Genomic DNA, 15,691 nt, shown 5'->3' on the forward strand with positions numbered 1-15,691 from the left:
GCAGGGCAGGGCTGGGTCCCTGCAGGGCAGGGCTGGGTCCCTGCAGGGCTGGGCTGGGTCCCGGCAGGGCTGGGCTGGGTCCCGGCAGGGCAGGGCTGGGTCCCTGCAGGGCAGGGCTGGGTCCCGGCAGGGCTGGGCTGGGCTGGGCTGGGTCCCTGCAGGGCTGGGCTGGGTCCCGGCAGGGCTGGGCTGGGTCCCGGCAGGGCAGGGCTGGGTCCCTGCAGGGCAGGGCTGGGTCCCGGCAGGGCTGGGCTGGGTCCCTGCAGGGCTGGGCTGGGTCCCTGCAGGGCAGGGCTGGGTCCCTGCAGGGCTGGGCTGGGTCCCGGCAGGGCTGGGCTGGGCTGGGCTGGGTCCCGGCAGGGCTGGGCTGGGTCCCGGCAGGGCTGGGCTGGGCTGGGTCCCGGCAGGGCTGGGCTGGGCTGGGCTGGGTCCCGGCAGGGCTGGGCTGGGCTGGGTCCCTGCAGGGCTGGGCTGGGTCCCGGCAGGGCTGGGCTGGGCTGGGCTGGGTCCCTGCAGGGCTGGGCTGGGTCCCTGCAGGGCTGGGCTGGGTCCCGGCAGGGCTGGGCTGGGCTGGGCTGGGTCCCTGCAGGGCTGGGCTGGGTCCCGGCAGGGCTGGGCTGGGCTGGGTCCCTGCAGGGCTGGGCTGGGTCCCGGCAGGGCTGGGCTGGGTCCCTGCGGGGCTGGGCTGGGCTGGGTCCCTGCAGGGCTGGGCTGGGTCCCGGCAGGGCTGGGCTGGGCTGGGCTGGGTCCCGGCAGGGCTGGGCTGGGTCCCTGCGGGGCTGGGCTGGGCTGGGTCCCGGCAGGGCTGGGCTGGGTCCCGGCAGGGCTGGGCTGGGCTGGGTCCCGGCAGGGCTGGGCTGGGCTGGGTCCCTGCAGGGCTGGGCTGGGTCCCTGCAGGGCTGGGCTGGGTCCCTGCAGGGCTGGGCTGGGTCCCTGCAGTCCCAGGGGTTTGGTAATTAAGAGGAGGCAGGAAGGATGTAATTAACAAAGTTAATTAATTTATTCTCCTCCCCCCCAAGTCTCACAGAGGACAAAAAATAAACTAAAAGGACTACAAAAACCTTTTTGCCTCTTTCCCTCCTTGGCCACGCCCTGGGCACGGTGCCAGGTCCTGCCCTGCCCTCTGCTGCCCTTCCCCCACCCTCTCCCCTGCCCCCAGCAGGGCACCCTGCAGAGCTCTGCCTGGCACTGCCCCCGGTGCCCCTGCTGCCACCTGCCCGCAGCCCAGCAGGGCAGGACCCGGCAGGGAAGGGGCAGGGCTGGGGCAGTCCTGCCCTGGGGGCTGCTGCCTGGGGTGGAGGTTCTGCTCCTGGGGGAGAGCAGAGCTGGAGGTGGAGCTCTGCCTGTGGCCACCACAGCCCTGGGAGCTCCTCCCTGGAGTGGAGTTTCTGCTCCTGGAGGAGATGAAAGCCGGAGGCAGAGCTCTGCCCTTGGAGCTCCTCCCTGGAGTGGAGTTTCTGCTCCTGGAAGAGAGCAGAGCCGGAGGTGAAGTTCTGCCCTGGGGGCTCCCCCCTGGAGTGCAGGTTCTGCTCCTGGAGGAGATTGAAGCTGGAGGCAGAGCTCTCCCTATGGCCATCACAGCCCTGGGTGCTCCTCCCTGGGGTGGAGGTTGTGCTCCTGGAGGAGAGCAGAGCCGGAGGCAGAGCTTTGCCATTGGAGCTCCTCCCCAGTGTGGAGGCTCTGCTCCTGGAGGTGGACCAGAGCTGGAGGCAGAGCTCTGCCGGTGGCCACCGCAGCCCTGGGAGCTTCCCCCTGGCGTGGAGGCTCTGCTGCTGGAGGAGATCAAAGCCGGAGGCAGAGCTCTGCCCCGGGAGCTCCTCCCCGCTGTGAGGTTTCGGCTGCCGGAGGCGGAGCGCAGCCGGAGGCGGATCTCTGCCCGCGGCCACCCCCGCCCCGATCTCCTCCTCTTCCTCCTCCTCCCCCTGCCCTAGGACTTGTTCCTGGCGTGCATGCGGCGGTGCTTGGTGAGCACGGAGCTGTAGGCGAAGCTCTTGCCGCACTCCCCGCAGCTGTAAGGCCTCTCGCCGGTGTGCAGCCGGCGGTGGGCGCCCAGGGCGGCGCCGTAGACGAAGCTCTTGCCGCAGTCGGCGCAGCGGAAGGGCGACTCGCCGGTGTGCACGAAGCGGTGGCAGCTGAGCCGGGAGGTGGTGGCGAAGCCCTTGCCGCAGTCCCCGCAGACGAAAGGCTTCTCCCCGCTGTGGACGTAGCGGTGGGTGGTGAGGTGGTTCTTGCTGGCGAAGCCCTTGCCGCACTCGCCGCAGCGGAAGGGCCTCTCGCCGGTGTGCAGCCGGCGGTGGATGCGCAGCTCGAAGCCGTTGGTGAAGCCCTTGCCGCAGTCGGCGCAGGGGTAAGGCTTCTCCCCGCCGTGGGTCAGGCGGTGGCGCCGCAGGGCGGCGGCGTAGGAGAAGCGGCGGCCGCAGTCCCCGCAGGCGTGGGGCTGCTCCCCGCTGTGCGCCTGCCGGTGGCGGCCCAGGGAGAAGCTGGTGGCGAAGGTCTTGCCGCAGATGGGGCAGCCGTAGGGCTGCTCGCCGCTGTGCAGGGTCCAGTGGCGCAGGAGGGAGGTGCTGGTGGCGAAGCTCTTCCCGCACTGGCCGCAGGGGAACTGCTTCCTCTCGACGTGGCTCTGGCGGTGCTTGATGAGGGCGGAGCTGTAGGCGAAGGTCTTGCCGCAGGCCTCGCAGCCGTAGGGGCGCTCCCCGGTGTGGACGTTGCGGTGCTGCAGCAGGTAGGAGTTCTTGGCGAAGCTCTTCCCGCACTCCTCGCAGCAGATCTGCTTCTTGCCCGGGCGGCCCCTGCGGCCCGGGCGCAGCTCGGCAGCCGCCTGGCAGCCTCTGCGCTGCCCGCAGTGGGAGCAGAGGGAGGGCTGCCCGCGGCCGGCCCCGGCGCGGCGCCGCCGCCGCTGCTGCTGCTGCTCCCCTGGCCGCCAGCCCGCAGGGAGGCTCTGGCCGCACTCGGGGCAGCGCTCGGCTGGTACGGAGGGGGTGGTGGAAGCTTCATCTTCCTCTTCTTCCTCCTCCTCTTCCCCCAGCTCCTTCTCCTTTTCCTTCTCCTCTTCCCCTAGCTTCTCCTCTACCTCCTGTTTCACCTCCTCCAGCTTCACCTCCACCTCTTCCCCCAGCTCCTCCTCCTCTTTCTCCTGCTTCACCCTCTCCAGCTCTTCCTCCTGCTTCACTTCTTCCAGCTCCTCCTCTTCTTTCTCCTGCTTCACCACCACCTGCTTCTCCTCCTCTTCCTCCCCCTCCCGCTGCCGCCCCGCTGAGCGCCGTCCCCCGGCGGCTCGGGCGCCGCTGCGCGCCCCGCGGTGGCTGCGGCTGCTGCGCAGCTTCTCGCTCAGCTCCCGCGGCCGCCCGCAGCTGTCCCCGCAGGGGAGCTGCCGCTCGCCAGCAGCAGAGCCCTGGGCACAGCCCCCGCGGGGCCCGGAGCCTCTCCTCTGGCCGCAGTGGGGGCAGAGGAAGGGCTGCCGGGAGCCAGCCCGGAGGCGCCCCCGCCGCTTCCCCGGCTGGCAGGCGGCAGGGAGGCTGTGCCCGCACCCGGGGCAGCGCTGGGCCGGCCCGGAGGGGAAGGTGGAAGCTTTACCTTCACCTTCATCCTGCTGCTCAGCCTCTTCCTCCTCCTCCTTTACCTTCTCCTCCTCTTCCTCCTTCCCCTCCTCCTCTACCTTCTTCTCTTCCTCCGCCTCTTCCTTCTTCACCATCGCCTTCTCCTTTCCATCCTCCTCCTCCTCCATTTCCATCTCGGGGGGGCTCAGCCCCAGCATCTTCTCAGGCTCCATATTGGGGGGGGGGGGTGTCTCAGCCCTCTGCCAGCCCCCCGGCTCCCGAGTGCCCGCGGCCGGATGGGGCGGGAAGGAGCCTGAGACCGCCCCAACAATGGAGCCCCCGGAAGCCGCAGGGCCGAGCTCTCGGCCCCAGCTCTGTCGCGATAGCTCCAGTCCCCGCCCTGCCCTCCCCCGAGCTTCCGGACTCCGTGGTCGGGGCGGTCCCGGCAGAGGGCTGAGACCTCCCCAGCCAGCATGGAGCCTCGGAAGGAGCAGGGTCAGAGCCCCCCAGGACCCAAGTACAGCAGGAGGGAGGAGGGGGAAGGGTGGGAGGCAAAGGAGGGGGGGGAGGAGGGAGGGAAGCAAAAGGGGGGGAGGTAAAAGAGGGGAGGGAGGGAGGCGGAGGAGGAGGAAGGAGGGAGGGAGGCAGAGGAGGAAGGAGGGAGGGAGGCAGAGGAGGAAGGAGGGAGGGAGGCAGAGGAGGAAGGAGGGAGGGAGGCAGAGGAGGAAGGAGGGAGGGAGGCAGAGGAGGAAGGAGGGAGGGAGGCAGAGGAGGAAGGAGGGAGGGAGGCAGAGGAGGAAGGAGGGAGGGAGGCAGAGGAGGAGGAAGGAGGGAGGCAGAGGAGGAGGAAGGAGGGAGGCAGAGGAGGAGGAAGGAGGGAGGGAGGCAGAGGAGGAGGAAGGAGGGAGGGAGGCAGAGGAGGAAGGAGGGAGGGAGGCAGAGGAGGAAGGAGGGAGGGAGGCAGAGGAGGAAGGAGGGAGGGAGGCAGAGGAGGAAGGGAGGCAGGAGGAGGGAGGGAGGGAGGCAGGAGGAGGGAGGGAGGGAGGCAGGAGGAGGGAGGGAGGGAGGCAGGAGGAGGGAGGGAGGCAGGAGGAGGAGGGAGGGAGGCAGGAGGAGGAGGGAGGGAGGCAGGAGGAGGAGGGAGGGAGGCAGGAGGAGGAGGGAGGGAGGCAGGAGGAGGAGGGAGGCAGGAGGAGGAGGGAGGGAGGCAGGAGGAGGAGGGAGGGAGGCAGGAGGAGGAGGGAGGGAGGCAGGAGGAGGAGGGAGGGAGGGAGGAGGAGGAGGGAGGGAGGGAGGAGGAGGAGGGAGGGAGGAAGGCAGAGGAGGGAGGGAGGAAGGCAGAGGAGGGAGGGAGGAAGGCAGAGGAGGGAGGGAGGAGGAGGAGGGAGGGAGGGAGGCAGGAGGGGAAGGAGGGAGGGAGGCAGAGGAGGAGGGAGGGAGGGAGGGAGGCAGAGGAGGAGGGAGGGAGGGAGGCTAAAGAGGAGGAGATTGTGACTTCCCCTAAAACCACCCCCTAGGAGCCCCCCAAAATGAGACTGGATGCTCCCAAAACCTCCTCCCTAGAGTCCCTCAACTCCCCTCCAAAAATCAACCCCCTGCCCCCCCAAACCCATCCCTGGACCCCCCCCAAACCCAACCCCTCCTTCCCCCCTCCCCTCCTACAGCTCTACTGAAAATAAACCTCGAGGGAGGATATTTTTGGGGCCAACTTAATGCTCTCTTGGTTGTTGGTTTTTTTTTTCCCCTCCCATCCCACCACCAATTTTTTTCTTCCCTGTGAGAAAAATCTCCTCAGGAGGAAAATAGAAAGAAAAAGAAACACCCTCCCCCCCAAAAAAAAACGGAGGAGAACTCCTTCAAAAGAATCCAAAACTCAAACTTTGGGCTGAAACCCCCCAGGGAGGTGGTTCTGGGGTGGGGGAGGGAACCACCAGGGAGATGATTTCGGGGGGCTTAAAGCACCAGGGAGATGATTTGGGGGGGTTTAAACCACCCAGGGAGATGATTTGGGGGGGTTAAACCACCCAGGGAGATGATTTGGGGGGGGTTAAACCACCCAGGGAGATGATTTGGGGGGGTTAAACCACCCAGGGAGATGATTTGGGGGGGTTAAACCACCCAGGGAGATGATTTGGGGGGGGGTTAAAGCACCAGGGAGATGATTTGGGGGGGGTTAAACCACCAGGGAGATGATTTTGGGGATTAACCCCCCCAGGCAGATGGTTTTTGGGGAGTGAAACCACTCAGGGAGCTCATTTTGGGGGGGTGAAAGCACCCAGGCACGTGACTTTAGTGTCTTCAACCAACCAGGGAGGTGATTTTTGGGGGGGTGAAAGCACCCAGGGAGCTGATCTGGGGAGGGAGGGAGGGAGGCAAACCACCCAGGGAGATGATTTCTGGGTGGGGGGAAACCACTCAGCACAGCTCCTACCAGGCAGGACTGGGCAGGTCTCTTTCTGCCTTTCCCCCCCCCCCCCAGCTCCCCTCCAGGTCGAAAAGGAGGAGCCCAGCAGGCAAAGCAGCAGGGCAGGGCCTCTGCTTGCACCTCCCAGGCTCTGGGCTGCAGCTGAAGCCACAGATGACCACAACCCCCCCAGTCGGAGCCCGCCCCGGGGCTGCCGTGCAGTCCTTCCCCCGCCGCGCTCAGCCCCCACACCGCAGCCCCACGGTCCGGCGAAGCTTCCTGCGACTCCAAGTCCTTCCTCGCAGCCTCTCCTGCTCCAGTTCTTCTTCTTCCTCTCCCCGCCGCCTCCTCAAAAAGCTTGAAGGGCGAAGTCCACTCCGAAGCAAAGCCCCCAGCCCCCAGCTGCACCTCTGCGGCCTGGGCCCCGCAGGCCTGGCAGCACCTCGGCGGCGCTGGGGCAGGGCTCCCGGGCGGGGCTCAGCCTCGGCGCCGCTGAAGGCATCTCACCAGGTTCAGGTCGGCAGCCCGGACGGCAGCTCGCTGGGCGTGGAGGGCGCAGAGCCCCCAGGCCTCGAACAGCGCCAGGAGCTGCGCCTGGCAGCCGGCCTGCAGCGCGGCCACGGCCTCCCCGTTCACCGCCACGGCCTCCCCGTTCACCGCCACGGCCTCCCCGTTCACCGCCACGGCCTCCCCGTTCACCGCCACGGCCTCCCCGTTCACCGCCACGGCCTCCCCGTTCACCGCCACGGCCTCCCCGTTCACCGCCAGGCCCGCGGGCAGGCCGCGCAGCAGGCCCCGGATGGCGGCGGCGGGGACCAGCGCCTCCGAACGCTTCTTCCGCGGCCGGAGGAGCTTCCTGCGCAGCGCCGGAGGCCCGGAGGGTGGCGGCGGCCGCTTTTTGGAGGGCTTCGGCGGCGGAGGAGAAGCGTCTGGAGGCCTCCTCGGGCCGCCCCCCCGCCAGCGCCTGCTTGGCCCTCGGCATCTCGACCGCTCTCTTCCCGCCCAGCGCTACGCCCCGCCTTCTTCCAGGGCTGGGCGAGCGCCGATTGGTCGCCTCCGTCCGGCCGCGGCGCCTGATTGGCTGGAGCTACTCTCCCGCCAAGCGGCCTCGGAGCGGAGCTCCCCGGCAGCCATGTTGGGGGGGGGGGGGGGGGGGGGGGGAGAGAGGTCTGGGGTTGGGTTTGGGACCTTTTAGGTGAATTTCTGGCGAAAAGTGACAAAAGTGGGGCTGGAAAGGCACTACTAAAGAAAAATCACCAGCTCCTTTTACCCCAAATACACTGATTTAAGCCCATTTCACCTCAAAGGCACCGACCTGGGTCTCTCTCACCCCCACACACCCCACGTGGGTCTAATTTCCCCTAACCCCACCCAGTTTGGAGCTATTTCACCCCAAAGGCATCACACTTGGCATCACCTTATCAACACCCAATTCGGGGCCATTTGACCTCGAAGACACCAAACCAAACCTGTTTCACCCCAAAACGACCAATTTGGGTGCATTTCAACCCAAAAAATACCCAATTTGGGCTTATTTCACCCCAAAGATACCAACTTTCACCTCAAAGACCACCAATCTGGGCCCATTTCAGCCCAAAACACCCAGTTTGGGGCTATTTGACTTCAAAGACATCAATTTGGACCTATTTTATCCCAAACCACACAGTTTGGGTCCATTTCACCCCAAAACACCCAATTTGGGTCTATTTTCACCTAAACCCCACCCAATTTTGACCTATTCCACCCCAAAGACACCAAATTTGGGTTCATTTCACCTTACAAATACCAAATTCGTAGCTATTTGACTTCAAAGACATCAATTTGGACCTATTTCATCCCAAAATGACCAATTTGGGTGCGTTTCAACCCAAAAATACCCAATTTGGGCTTGTTTCACCCCAAAGATACCAACTTTGGGTCTCTTTCACCTCAAAACCCACCAATCTGGGCCCATTTCAGCCCAAAACACCCAGTTTGGGGCTATTTGACTTCAAAGACATCGATTTGGACCTGTTTTATCCCAAACCACAGAGTTTGGGTTCATTTCACCACAAAACACCCAATTTGGGTCTATTTTCACCTAAAACCCACCCAATTTGGACCTATTTCACCCCAAAGATACCAAATTTGGGTTCATTTCACCTTACAAATACCAAATTCGTAGCTATTTGACTTCAAAGACATCAATTTGGACCTTTTTCACCCCAAAATGACCAATTTGGGTGCATTTCAACCCAAAAAAAATACCCAAATTGGGCTTGTTTCACCCCAAAGATACCAACTTTCACCTCAAAAAGCACCAATCTGGGCCCATTTCAGCCCAAAACACCCAGTTTGGGGCTATTGGACCTCCAAGACATCAATTTGGATCTATTTTATCCCCAAACACCCAATTTGGGTCCATTTCACCCCAAAACACCCAATTTGGGTCCATTTCAGCCCAAAACACCCAATTTGGGTCCATTTCAGCCCAAAACACCCAATTTGGGCCTATTTCACCCCAAACAGCCCCCACCCAGATCCCAGTACCCCAAGCCTGGGCCACATAGGTCAGGATGCATAGACCAGGGAGCAGGATGTGCTATAGGCCATGGCTGGGGCATGGGCAACATACAGAGCAACCCTATAGCCCCCCACATATCATCTACCTAGACCCCCACAGAGCTCTATAGACCCCTACAGAGGTCTATAGACCCCCACAGAGCTACCTAGACCCCCACAGAGCTCTATAGACCCCCATAGAGCTACCTAGACCCCTAGAGCTCTATAGACCCCCCCATAGAGCTACCTAGACCCCTAGAGGTCTATAGACCACTCCATAGAGCTCTACAGACCCCTACAGAGCTCTATAGACCCCCACAGATCTACCTAGACCCCTACAGGGTTCTATAGACCCCCATGGATCTACCTAGACCCCTACAGAGCTCTATAGACCCCCTACAGAGCTACCTAGACCCCTAGAGGTCTATAGACCCCCCCACAGAGCTACCTAGACCCCTACAGAGCTCTATAGACCCCCATGGATCTACCTAGCCCCCTACAGAGCTCTATAGACCCCCTACAGAGCTACCTAGACCCCTAGAGGTCTATAGACCCCCCCACAGAGCTACCTAGACCCCTAGAGCTCTATAGACCCCCCATAGAGCTCTACAGACCCCTACAGAGCTCTATAGACCCCTACAGATCTACCTAGACCCCTAGAGCTCTATAGACCCCCCCATAGAGCTACCTAGACCCCTAGAGCTCTATAGACCCCTCCATAGAGCTCTACAGACCCCTACAGAGCTCTATAGACCCCTACAGATCTACCTAGACCCCTAGAGCTCTATAGACCCCCATAGAACTCTACAGACCCCTAGAGCTCTATAGACCCCCTACAGATCTACCTAGACCCCTAGAGCTCTATAGACCCCCCATAGAGCTCTACAGACCCCTATAGAGCTCTATAGACCCTCCCAGAGCTACCTAGACCCCATAGAGCTCTACAGACCCCATAGAGCTCTATAGACCCCCCAGCTGCCTAGACCCCATAGAGCTCTATAGACCCCCCTTATAGAGCTGCCTAGACCCCTACAGAGCTCTATAGACACCCTACAGACCTCTATAGACACCCTACAGACCTCTCTAGACCCCTAGAGCTCTATAGAGCTACCTAGACTCCTACAGAGCTCTATAGACCCCCCATAGAGGTGCCTAGACCCCTACAGAGCTCTATAGAACCCCCACAGAGCTCTACAGACTCCCATAGAGCTCTATAGACCCCCCCACAGATCTACCTAGACCCCTACAGGGTTCTATAGACCCCCATGGATCTACCTAGACCCCTAGAGCTCTATAGACCCCCTACAGAGCTACCTAGACCCCTAGAGGTCTATAGACCCCCCCACAGAGCTACCTAGACCCCTACAGAGCTCTATAGACCCCCATGGATCTACCTAGACCCCTACAGAGCTCTATAGACCCCCATGGATCTACCTAGACCCCTACAGAGCTCTATAGACCCCCATGGATCTACCTAGACCCCTACAGAGCTCTATAGACCCCCACAGAGCTACCTAGACCCCTACAGAGCTCTATAGACCCCCATGGATCTACCTAGACCCCTACAGAGCTCTATAGACCCCCACAGAGCTACCTAGACCCCTACAGAGCTCTATAGACCCCCATGGATCTACCTAGACCCCTACAGAGCTCTATAGACCCCCATGGATCTACCTAGACCCCTACAGAGCTCTGTAGACCCCCTACAGAGCTACCTAGACCCCTAGAGGTCTATAGACCCCCCTGGAGCTCCATAGATCCTCACAGATCTACCTAGACCCCTGCAGAGCTTTATAGCTGCCTCCCAAATCGACCTAGACCCCACAGAGCTCTACAGACCCCCATAGAGCTCTAGAGATCCCCCCCCCAGATCTACCTAGACCCCTACAGAGCTTTATAGACCCACCTCATATCTACCTAGACCCCTATTAGAACTCCAGAGACCCCAATAGAGCTCTACAGATCCCCCACAGATCTACCTAGACCCCTATAGAGCTCTGTAGATCCCACATAGATCTACCTAGACCCCCCCAGAGCTCTATAGATCCCCCCACAGATCTACCCAAACCCCTACAGAGCTTTATCGACCCCCACAGAGCTACCTGGACCCTTGCAGAGCTCTATGGCCACCCCCCCCGACCCCCTATAAACCCCATTAGAGACCCCTTTGTACCCTGCAGCCCCCCAGACCACCCCACCAAGGGTCCTTATGGCCCAGCAGGGCCAAAAATGTCCACTCCTGGGGGCCTCACTTTCAGCTTCTTTTTGTTCTTTCTTCTTTTGGGCCTTTTTATTCTGGAAAATAATTTCTGTGCCCCCCCTCCCTCCCCCTCCCCCAGCTGCCCCCAAGCCCCAGCAGCACCTTGGGGAAGGCTCAGGGCCTCCCAGATCCCATCCCCTCCCCAGACTCCTCCTTCCACCACCTCCTCCTCCACCCCCTTAAAGCCACAGCGCAATAAAACCACAGGAAAAAGGAATGAAACCAAAAAGCAGCCCCCAGGGGGCGCTACCCTCCAGGTAGGGTCATGAAAGGCAGCCTCCAGGGGGCGCTACCTCCATGTAGGGTCAGGAAAGGCAGCCCCCAGTGGGTGCCAACTCCATGGAGGGTCATAAAAAGCAGCCTCTAGGGGGTGCCAACTCCATGGAGGGTCATGAAAGGCAGCCTCCAGGGGGCGCTACCACCAGGTAGGGTCATGAAAAGCAGCCTCCAGGGGGCGCTAACTCCAGGTGGGATCATTACCAGCAGCCTCCAGGGGGCGCTAACACCAGAGTCAGAAACAAAGCAGCCCCCAGGGGGCGCTAACTGCAGGTAGGGTCATGAAAAGCAGCCTCCAGGGGGCGCTAACTCCACAGAGTCAGAAACAGAGCAGCCCCCAGGGGGCGCGAACTGCAGGTGGGATCATAAGCAGCAGCCCCCAGGGGGCGCTAACTCCAGGTCGGGTCGTAGCCGGCCCAGTCCTCCGGCGGCGCCAGGTAGACGCGGCGCCCCCTGTAGACGAAGCTGACGATGCCGCGGTAGCCGGCGCGGGGGACGCCGGACTTGAGGTCGTCCATCAGGCCCAGGGCTTTGGCGAAGGCCTTGAAGGAGTCCCGGCCCCGGTACTGCAGCCTGACCTCGCCCAGCTCGCGCCGCCGGTTGCCTTGGAGCTCCTCCACCTTGACCTCCGGCGCGCCGTAGACGCGGGGCAGGAAGGAGCGCTCGTACTCCTCCTTTTTGAGGTAAGAAAGGTCCAGAGTGGTGAAAGGCACGAAACGGTCGTTGAGTTTGATGAACTTCAGGTACTGGTCGAAGAACTGCCCGTGGCTGACCCCCTTGCGGCCGAAGGTCATCGTCCTGGACACCTCCGGCCGGACGCAGGAGCGGCCGCGGCGCTGCTCCGGCTGCCTCATCCAATCGTCCCAGAAGGCCGCCGGCCACTTGGGCTCCAGCTCGTCCCACAGCTCAGCCAGCAGCAGCCAGCCCAGGCCGGGGAAGAAGTCGGTGCGGTAGAGGAGCTCGGCCCGCGCCGCGTCCACCATCTGCTCCTTGCCGTTGTCGTTCCAGGCCGAGACGCACCAGAGGCTGCGGTCGGCCAGGAGGAGAGGGAAGGCCGCTTGGAAGTACTCGAAGAAATCCGGAGCCACCTCCAGGTCGTCCTCCACCACGATGGCCGCGCGGTACCGGAAGGTGCGGAACACCTGCCCCAGGGCCCAGCGGTAGTGCCGGGCGATCTTGTAGTAGCCCTGGAACTTGCGGTGCTCCGCCGGCACCGGGATGTCGCTCAGGTCCGGCTGCCGGATGTGGGCCACGGCCTGGCCGTAGCTGGCGATCACCTTGGCGGTCTCGGCGTGGCCGCAGTCCTGGCTGACGATCAGGGGGAAGCGCTGGGCCGAGGGCCGGTAGCGCAGGAGCTTATCCAGGCAGCGCCGGACGGTGCTGCGGTCGCAGGCCAGCACCAGCACCGGCAAGACGGTGCCGGAGGGGTCGGTGAGGGGTTGGGGCGGCAAGGAAGGGGGTGGGGGCTGGGGAGGGGGTTTGGGGGTGAGCCGGGCCCCCCCCCCGCTGCCGGCGGGCCCCCCACAGGCCGCTGTAGCGGTGGATCTGGCGCAGGAGGTCCTTCTGGCGCTCCAGCTCCGCTTCGGCGTCCTGCGCCAGGCGGATCACCTCCGCCGTCAGCCGGTCGCCTTCCGCCGGCCCCGGCGCCGGGCGGCTCCACAGGAAGAGGAGGAGGAGGCCGTTCCAGGCGAGGAAGAGCGCCGCCCCCCCACCCCACCAAGGTGCTCTTCTTCAGCATCCTTCAGCTCCTCACTCCTGCGCCATGGACCTGGGGGCAGCAAGGCAGGCGAAAAGGCAGCGGGGAGAGGGGAGGGTTAAAAACAGAAGGGCCTCGCCCAACCCCCCTCAATTCCTCCCCAACCCCCCCCCCAACCTCCCTCAAGTCCCCCCCAGCCCTCCTCAACCCCACTCAATTCCTCCCCAACCCCCCCCCCAACCTCCCTCAAGTCCCCCCCAGCCCCCTCCCCAACCTCCCTCAAGTCCCCCCCAGCCCTCCTCAACCCCACTCAATTCCACCCCAACCCCCTCCACAGCCCCCCTCAACTCCCCCCCAAGCCCTTCCCAACCCCCCTCCATGCCCCTCGATTCCCCTGCAACCCTCTCCAGTTTCACCCCATGGAGCTGGGGAGGAGGCAAGAAGACACCAGGGAGAGGGGAGGGTTAAAAACAGAAGGGCCTCGCCCCAACCCCCCTCAATTCCCCTCCAACCCTTTCCCCCAACCTCCCTCAATTCCCCCCTAAGCCCCCCCAGTTTCACTCCCTGGGGCTGGGGAGGGTAGGGTTAAAAACCAGAAGAGCCCCCACCCCCCCCCATATCCCCTTTCCAACAGCACTCACTTCCCCCCCAGCCCCTTCCCAAACCCCCTCAATTCCCTCCCAACCCCTCCTCAACCCCCTCAATTCTCCCCCAACCCCTCCCAGTTTCACTCCATGGGGCTGGGGAGGGTTAAAACCAGAAGTGCCTCCCCTCAGTCCCCCCAGTTTCACTCCCTATAGGGCTGCAGAGGGCCCCACAGATGTGTACTGGACCCTACAGGGCTGCAGAGGGCCCTAGAGAAGAGCCCAGACGCCGCCAGAGGAGTCTCTCACCACAGCCCTGGACACCAAAGGAGGGGACAAGGGCCAATGCCAACTCCCAGCCCCGTATCTGGGTGTGGGGAGAGGAGGAGGGGACAGAGGTCAACCCTGTTAAAGTTTAACTGGGTGGGGGGAGGGGAAAAGGGGAATTCCAGGCGAGGGGGGAGGGGGAAAGGGGGAAGTTGATGGGGGAGGGAAGGGGGAAATTGGGGGAGGAAGGGGAACCTGAGGTGGGGGGGGAGGGAAGAGGGAGGGGGAACCAGAGGTGGGAAGGGGAGGGGAACCTGGTGGAGGAGAAGGAGAACCTGGCGGGGGGGAGAAGGGGTGGGGAACATGAGGGGGGAAGAGGAATATGGGGGGAGAGGAAGAGGGGGGGAAGCTGAGGGGGCAAGGGGAAGAGGGAACCTGGGAGGGGGAAAAGAGGAATGAAGAGATGAAAAAGAGGGGAAAATAAAGAAAGGGGGGGGGGGGGGGGGGGGGGGGGTGGAGGAAGGAGAGAAAATAAAGCAAGAGGGAGGAAAAAGAAATGATGGCTGGGAGCAGTTCAAAGGTTGTGTTGTGCCACTTTGTCAGGGCAGAGAGAATAAAGCAAGAGGGGGAAAAAGTGACTGTGGGGAGCAGCTCAAAGGTTAATGCTGCCCTGGGCCACTTGGTCAGAGGGGAAAAGGGGAATTAAGGGAAAAAATGAGGTTTAAGGCCATAAAAAAGAGGAATGGGGAGAGGAAAAGGAGGGAAAAGTTAAAAAGAGGAGAAAAAGAGAAGGAAAATAAAGTAAAAGGGGAAAAGGCGATGGGTGAAGTGCCACAGAGAGAGGCTCAAGGGCAAAGTCCACATCTTGTGAGGGGAAAAATGTGGAATTAAGGGGAAAAAGAGGGCTTAAAGCCACAAAAAAGGAGGAATTAAGGGGGAAAATGAGAGACAAGTGAGGAAGAGGAGAAAAAACAGAGGGAAAATAAAGCAAAAGGGGGGGAAAAAGTGAATGGTGAAGAGCAGAGAGGCTCAAGGGTTAAGTCCACCCTGGGCAACTTTGTGAGGGGGGAAAACATGGAATTAAGGGGGAAAATGAGGCTTAAAGGCATAAAAATGGAGAATTAAGGGGGAAAAGGGAGAGAGAAGTGGAAAAGAGCAGAAGAAACAGAGGGAAAATAAAGCAAAAGAGGGGAAAAAGTGGTCGATGAACTGCCACAGAGAGAGGCTCAAGGGTTAAGTCCACATCTTGTGAGGGGGAAAATATGGAATAAAGAGGAAAAAGAGGCCTTAAAGCCACAAAAAAAGAGGAATTAAGGGGGGAAAAATGAGAGATAAGTGAAAAGGAGGAGAAAAAACAGAGGGAAAATGAAGCAAAAGTGGAGGAAAGTGAATGGTGAAGGGTAGAGAGGCTCAAGGGTTAACTCTGCCCTGGAGCACCTTGTGAAGGGAAAACCATGGAATTAAGAGGGAAAATGAGACTTAAAGGCATAAAAACGGGGAATTAAGGGGGAAAATGGAGAGAGAAGTGAAAAAGAGGGGGAAAACCAGAGGGAAAATAAAGCAAAAGAGGAAAAAAGTTGTCGATGAACTGCCACAGAGAGAGGCTCAAGGGTTAAGTCCACCCTGGGCAACTTTGTGAGGAGGAAAACATGGAATTAAGGGGGAAAATGAGGCTTAAAGGCATAAAAATGGAGAATTAAGGAGGAAAAGGAAGAGAGAAGTGGAAAAGAGAAGAAACAGTGGGAAAATAAAGCAAAAGAGGTGAAAAAGTGGTCAATGAACTGCCACAGAGAAAGGCTCAAGGGTAAAGTCCACATTTTGTGAGGGGAAAAATGTGGAATAAGGGGAAAAAGAGGGCTTAAAAGCCACCAAAAAAGAGGAATTAAGGGGGAAAAATGAGAGGTAAGTGAGGAAGAGGAGAAAAAACAAAGGGAAAATAAAGCAAAAGGGGGTGAAAAAGTGAATGGTGAAGGGCAGAGAGGCTCAAGGGTTATTAAGTCCAGCCTGGGCAACTTTGTGAGGAGGAAAACATGGAATTAAGGGGGAAAATGAGGCTTAAAGGCATAAAAATGGAGAATAAAGGGGGAAAAGGGAGAGAGAAGTGGAAAAGAGCAGAAAAAAACA

General features: G+C 61.1%; 2 protein-coding genes across 2 annotated transcripts; both read right to left on the reverse strand.

Annotated features, from left to right (window-relative positions):
- Positions 1 to 6,420: 6,420 nt before the first annotated feature.
- On the reverse strand, positions 6,421 to 7,077 carry LOC137458669 (histone H3.Y-like). The gene is made up of 2 exons (XM_068170020.1): positions 7,035 to 7,077; positions 6,421 to 6,872 (listed from the first exon to the last, which is right to left on the reverse strand). The coding sequence occupies exons 1-2, from the start codon at positions 7,075 to 7,077 to the stop codon at positions 6,421 to 6,423; spliced, it is 495 nt and encodes a 164-aa protein (XP_068026121.1).
- A 3,569-nt stretch (positions 7,078 to 10,646) lies between these two features.
- Positions 10,647 to 12,877, reverse strand: MGAT1 (alpha-1,3-mannosyl-glycoprotein 2-beta-N-acetylglucosaminyltransferase). The gene is given in 3 exon segments (XM_068170011.1): positions 10,647 to 12,540; positions 12,542 to 12,727; positions 12,729 to 12,877. Coding segments are annotated over 3 exon segments (1,347 nt in total). The 5' UTR covers positions 12,759 to 12,877; the 3' UTR covers positions 10,647 to 11,409.
- Between the last annotated feature and the right edge of the window lie 2,814 nt (positions 12,878 to 15,691).

The sequence above is a fragment of the Melanerpes formicivorus genome, unplaced genomic scaffold, assembly GCF_026170545.1.
Source record: "Melanerpes formicivorus ecotype bairdi unplaced genomic scaffold, bMelFor1.0.p_v2 SCAF_269, whole genome shotgun sequence".
Taxonomy (NCBI): Eukaryota; Metazoa; Chordata; class Aves; order Piciformes; family Picidae; genus Melanerpes; species Melanerpes formicivorus.